Source organism: Populus euphratica, unplaced genomic scaffold (genome assembly GCF_000495115.2).
Source record: "Populus euphratica unplaced genomic scaffold, PopEup_1.0 scaffold151.1, whole genome shotgun sequence".
NCBI classification, from domain to species: Eukaryota; Viridiplantae; Streptophyta; class Magnoliopsida; order Malpighiales; family Salicaceae; genus Populus; species Populus euphratica.
In genome coordinates this window covers 48,930-55,156 of record NW_011500039.1, presented here as the reverse complement: position 1 = coordinate 55,156, position 6,227 = coordinate 48,930, and the positions used below count along the sequence as shown (strand labels likewise).

At 38.5% G+C, this 6,227-nt stretch overlaps 1 protein-coding gene across 3 annotated transcripts; it reads right to left on the bottom strand.

The window, feature by feature from the left end:
* Window positions 1–404: 404 nt before the first annotated feature.
* LOC105107174 (pto-interacting protein 1) lies at window positions 405–3,535 on the bottom strand. 3 transcript variants are annotated; one of them, XM_011001005.1, is made up of 8 exons: window positions 2,951–3,134; window positions 2,597–2,708; window positions 2,034–2,299; window positions 1,812–1,938; window positions 1,308–1,584; window positions 1,028–1,160; window positions 827–913; window positions 405–736 (listed from the first exon to the last, which is right to left on the bottom strand). In XM_011001005.1, the coding sequence occupies exons 2-8, from the start codon at window positions 2,706–2,708 to the stop codon at window positions 611–613; spliced, it is 1,128 nt and encodes a 375-aa protein (XP_010999307.1). In that variant the 5' UTR covers window positions 2,951–3,134; the 3' UTR covers window positions 405–610. The 3 variants fall into 3 exon arrangements, with proteins under 3 accessions (XP_010999307.1, XP_010999308.1, XP_010999306.1); XM_011001006.1 differs by lacking the exon at window positions 2,951–3,134 and adding an exon at window positions 3,448–3,535 and having other exon boundaries at window positions 451–736; window positions 2,034–2,284; XM_011001004.1 differs by lacking the exon at window positions 2,951–3,134 and adding an exon at window positions 3,448–3,531 and having other exon boundaries at window positions 451–736.
* Between the last annotated feature and the right edge of the window lie 2,692 nt (window positions 3,536–6,227).

Below are 6,227 nucleotides of genomic sequence, written 5' to 3'. Positions count from 1 at the left end.
GAGAAATATTGGCCTGATGACAGTCATGATACAAGGATAGTAGAAGGGAGTAGGCTTTGAAGGAGAGGCTAATTGGATTAGCTTCCTTAGAACCAGGAAACAAAAAACTGTGGATGCTGGATGGACCTTCAACGTTTATTCAAATCTCTGGGGAGCAGGACTCAAAAGATGGAGATAGAACAGGAGCTCTTCTTTGATAGAAGCAGAAATGAAACTAATGGTACTAGATATTTTTCACAAAGGTAAAGAATATTATGGTTTGAAAATCTTTCATATGATCAGATCTTTGCCCGTTGTACTGCTCCCAGCTCTTGTTTCTAGTATAGCCAGGCCACTTTCATGTGCCAACAGGAATTGGTGGCAGGACAAAGTTTTGTGAGCAGATCATGAATGTGGCAGGTAACTTCAATACCTGTACAATATTGAACAAGTACTGAAAAGAAAAGGTGATAGTGGAAGGCTACAGGATTACAATATTGGTTGCATGTCTATGAAGCAAAGTCCAGTAAAAGATGGAGTAAACGCTATCGATTACACAGTACAGGAGTTCCACAGTGCATTTACCAACAACATAAAAGAAGATTTTGAGGTCAAGGCGAATTCAAAACGCTTAGTGTTTCACTGGGTCGGAAACAGATTGATATTTCAGAAGAGGCTGAAGAGCTGTCACTACTATGCTCATATTTGGTCGAAAATCAGCTTCGTATTGCACACATAAGGCAGCAACAGCAGAAAACTGTTTACAGCACATAACGAAAATCTATTAAACATTCCACAAGCAATTGATGCAAATTAAAAAATCCAGAATATTACAGAAGTTATATACCTTAGCAGCTGCTCTAGGATGGAATTTCCCATCTAATTTAGGATCAATGCATAGCTTCACCTTATCTTCACTCAGCTTCGGTGTGGCCTAATGCAACACAGAATTGTTCCAGTGATCAGCTATAACCATGCTTGCAAATCTACCAAACCAGAAAATTTAAGTACAAGAGCAGTAAAAATCAGAACCAGATAAGGGTATTACCCATGTCACAAGGCTCTGCTGTCCTCGTGGTAGTGTATGATCTACAGGTTTACGGCCAGTTAAGAGTTCCAGCAGGATGACACCAAAGCTGTAAATATTACTCTTTGAACTAAGCTGTCCAGTCATTGTATACCTGGCATTAAACAGGCAAGTTTCAGCATGGTTAACAATCTTAACATTAAGAGAGGGCTCACCACAAATATTTTCCATTTTAGCAATGTGATGGGTTGGGTACCAAAGCAAAGCCTATACGGTTCATAATACGAGAACAGAAGCTTACTCTGGAGCATGATAACCGAAGTTTCCAAGAACACGAGTGGAATAAAGACGTGCAGCCATGTCAGGGGCTTGATTTGACAAATCGAAATCAGCAATCTTAGCAACATCATCATCAAAAATTAGCACATTGCTTGATTTAATGTCAAGGTTGTGGATAATATGACGCTCTGCCTTTTCATGGAGATATTCCAATCCTCTTGCTGCTCCAACTGCAATTTTCACTCTTTGTGCCCATGATAGAGTAGGACCTGGCTCTGTTCCTTTAGCACCTTTCTTTCCTGTATAACCCAAGTTGAAGAAAATCTTTGTATTACCAAAGAGATGAAAATTACTGATCAAATAATTCCATCCAAAGATTTGACTTTGGATGGGTTACCTCCTTTTCATGGAATACACACACTGCAATATCCAACGTTACTCCAAGCTAATCATTCACAGAAGATTTAAGATGTTCATAAGCAGCTTTCTGAATAGGAAACAGGAATAATGCCATGGTATTGTTTACCATGTAGAATATCATGAAGGGATCCTTGAGAAGCATGTTCATATGCAAGGACACGGAGAGGGCCATCAACGCAGTAACCAACCAGCTCAAGAACATGTGCATGTTTTAATCTTGAGACCATAGAGACCTACAAAGGTATGTGCCAAGGGATGAAATCTTATTCAGGAAGCCGCATACTATATAGCAAAGTCGAACACAATCACTTCTGTGCATATGCCTAACCTGCGCTAGAAATTCTTGGTCTGATTGCTTGCTTGAATCCAGCTTTTTGATAGCTGTTGCTTGACCACTTTTCAGAACAGCATAGTAAACTCTTCCAGAAGAACCCTCGCCAATTACAGCACCAGCAGTAAAATAACCAGTCATTTCCTTGAGTTCATCCATTGAAATGGCAGGGACAGCTATAGGTTGAATGTTTACAGTCTGCACATTATTTGATACAGGCTCCTTCACGCGATTAGCAGCAGTATTGTCTGCATACGAAACAGCTATTCAAATTTCAACTTATATCATTAAAACTAGAAGCCATGGAAGATGGAAAAGAGAGAAATTAGGAAGGAAAGGATTGGCACGATGCCAATACGTGCATGATATGCCTGTATTGGATAACATGTAGATCCAAACTTGTCAAAATCTTGGTGCTAATAACTTGATAAAAAAAGCTAAGCATGCTAATAAATGGAAAATGTGAATCGTGCAATATATATGATCAGCATCTCTCCACAGTTTCGGCAAACAGCAATAGAATGAGTGAAAAATAAGGTAGTTAGGGATCATGGATTTACTTGATGTGTGGTTTGGCAGAAATGGTCCAGTTTTGGATGCTTTATGAATATCATCATCCTTGCAACAGCCGAAGCAACTCATCATTCTCTCTTCAAAGATGCCCCCGGTCATCTGAAAAACAAATTGAGCTTACATATGTAGGGGGGGTATGTCCTTGAAAGATGTAACTAGGCTAATATCATTGCCATGGATTTGAAGTACTAGAAAGCAATTAAGATGCTGCCACGAGTGCTTCAATTCCAATTGGATGATGCTCTGTGTATTCAAAATAATGTTCAACATTGGCTGCACCAATCTAACTAACTTCCACATTCAAAATTGAAGTGTCAAATTTCAGGGCAATATAAAATTACATTTTATACTCCTCATTTCTACTTCTCCAGGATGATGCATCATGCAGGAATCATTGGTTGATTAGCCTAGTTACAATTGAAAGATTATTAGCCTTAAGTCTAGTCCACTGGATTTGTTGCATAGAGGCAGCAACTGCACATTCTTTGTATTTTTTTCCCTCAAGAAGCTTCATTGATCAAAAGGAACAAGAAAGAACTTACCCTGATAAAACAAAAGAAGTAAGAATCCAAGATAGGAGTACAAGAAAAACAATCAGAGAAGTAGCCACTGATTACATAGAACAGAAAAACTAGGATCATCGACAAACTGCAAATTCCTTGAATGATCAATCAATTCAAATAACGAAGAAATGTCAAAAGGAGAAAGATGAAGAAACAAGAACAAGACCCTGCAGAAATCCAGGAAGGATCATCATCATCATCATCATCTGTGTACGTAATTTTGATATTCACCTCCTTACAGACAAGCAAACACAAGTATAAAGAGAGAGATTCACCTTTTTGATGATAAGATGAACACTTGTCACGGACGTTTACCACCGCCAAATTCTCTGCCTCCTCGTTCTTCAAACAAATTCAGTGTAAGTCTTCCAACAACTATGTCCTTGTATATTTAGCATGTAGCAGAAATACAGGCGGTGGTTTTTTGTTTCTTTCTAAAGACTAAAATAATAACAATAAAAAATAAAAATACTAAGGAAAAGAGCAGAACATTTGTTTTAAGATTACATGGTTTTGCGGTAGTTAGTCTGTCCTTTATACTTCTTTTGACCCAGAGAGAGAGGGGGGGGGGGGGGAGAAGGTCTTTTGGCTACTGAGAGTCTTTGTCGTTGCGTGTTTACTTCCCCTATCAATCCTCAATATTTATTTCTTGTTTTGACATTTCATAATAAACTGCCAATCTGCCCTCATAATTTTTTCTTGAGTTTTCGAGGAAAAAATTCCATGAATCAATCCTCCAATTTGTTTGAATCATTTGTATTCAGATTAATGTATCTTTTCTGTTTGAATCCAAAATAACAGTGATAGAAGGCAAATCATCCATCGATCCTCGCATTCTTTATATTGCTTGAGAGAAAATAAAAGATTAGAAAGGGGAAGACTTTCTTATCCCTCTTTACTTTTAACATGGTTAGTCTTTTTTTAAAAACCGTTGAAAGGGTCTCAGTTCATGTTGAGAATATTCTATCGTTCGATAGACTCTAGTCCCCACTGCTGTTGAATAGAACGAGTACAATATCCGTGTTGACCACGCCATTTCTCATGCGAGTCAATTAGTTATGGTGTGTGAAGAAGCATAGAAGAGCAAAGAGTTCCAGACAGGTTGCATGGATGCATCTTTTACAGATCGACAACGGGTTGAGAAGGGAGAAGAGCGGGTTGAGAAAGAAGAAATCCATAGCAAATTTTAGCAGCTGAAGCTGCTCGAGAAGTCCTGTGTTTTCCAAATCTAACCAATTTTACATTGAAGAGGAGAATACGATTTGTATTTAATCAGTCATGGGTGCTCAAATCAACCTTATTTAACAAACAATGCATGACAGTCATAATTCAAAATAAAGCAATGTCTTTTCACATGTCCAGCTTCAAATTAGGTTGGTACACTCATACCCAAATATCTTTTCAGGTGTCCAGCTTTAAATTAGATTGAGGTACACTCATATCCAACTCTATATAGGGTGTAACTGCATGCTTAGCCCCACAGTAAGTCCAAATGTGACCACATCCAATTTTTTATTGGATGGGATGTGTTCTCGTCCAGTCCCCTAAATGGGCCCAAATACGACCACGCCCAACTTTATGTTGGGTGTGGACATGTCTTCATCCCATCCCCCAACTGGGCCCAAATATGACAGGACATGTCTAGCTCCATGATGGGTCTAGATGTGACCATGCCTAACTCTGCATTGGGCGCAATTGCATCTACTCCCAGTTCCATGTTAGGCGTGGACATGACCGCATCCAACTTTATGTTGGGTCAGGACATGCCTAGCTCAACGATGGGTCCAGATGTGACCACGCCTAACTCTATGTTGGGCGCAGACGAGTCCTCATCTAGTCCCTCGACTTGGCCTGGATGTTACTATGCCCAACTCCATGTTAAGCCAGGACACGACCGCGTCTAACTCCACATTGGGCCTGTACGCGTCTATGCCCTGCCTCTTGGTGGACCTGGACATGTCCATGCCCAGCTCTACAGTGGACCTGGATACATTTGCGCCCGGTTTTCTGCTGGGCGTTGGGCATGGATTGAGCCCAACATCCTTTAAATTTGGTGCATAACTGACAGGTCACTCTACACCAAGCTCCGTATACTCTGGGTCTGATTTAGTAATTATAATACCCATCACATCTTATTAAATACGAATAAGTAGCCCATACTTATATTAATTAGATGCGATGACATGAGTAGTAAAATAATATTATTTTACTATTACAAGATTACATCTCTACCTTTCCTACGTTGTATGAAGCAAGTCAAATAAAGTAATATAAAAGGAAGCATGAATATACAAAAAAGGAGAAGAGACAGGTACTCAGGGATAAAAGCTCATTAATACTTCCATTAATACCTTTGGTTATGATTGTGCATCAAAAGTGTCATTAAGTCTCTTGTTTTACATATGTATTTATTGTTTTTATTTGGTTGTTTTTATAATAATTGATGTGTTTTTTAGTAATGAAGTTTGTTTTAATGTTTCGATAGGTTTTTGGAGCTTAAATGAATTAATTCAGAAAATTCAACGTCGGAATTCAGAACAAAGAATTGAAGAGACATTTAGTTGAAGATTGAAGCAAATATTGGTTCAAATAAGTGCTCCAAATTTGTCCCAAAAATCAATTCTATTCCAATTCTAGAAAAGAATATCATATGATTTATTTCAAGCCCAAACTTGCCTTATGTTGTGTGCAAACTTCAACCATTAAACACTCAAGGTTTCAATGTCAATCTTAGCCCAAATAATAAGTACATTTGTATACTTATTTGATGCTCAAATTTAGCCCAAAATCAGCCCTAAATCAACCCCAAATCAACCTTCAAATCAACCCAAACACAATCCATGATCTTACATGTCCACACAACAAATAACAATTGATTTATTTTGGGTAATCCATTGATCCAAGAAGGTAAGCACATGGATGGAAAGCTGGAGGGGATATTTTAACATTATTTTGGGTCAAAAAGAAGAAGGAGACACCTCATAAATGAGGAAGAAAAACGTGCACCAAAGTAGTTGTAAAGCTGTCTTGATTTGATTTTTCAGAACACCTTTCG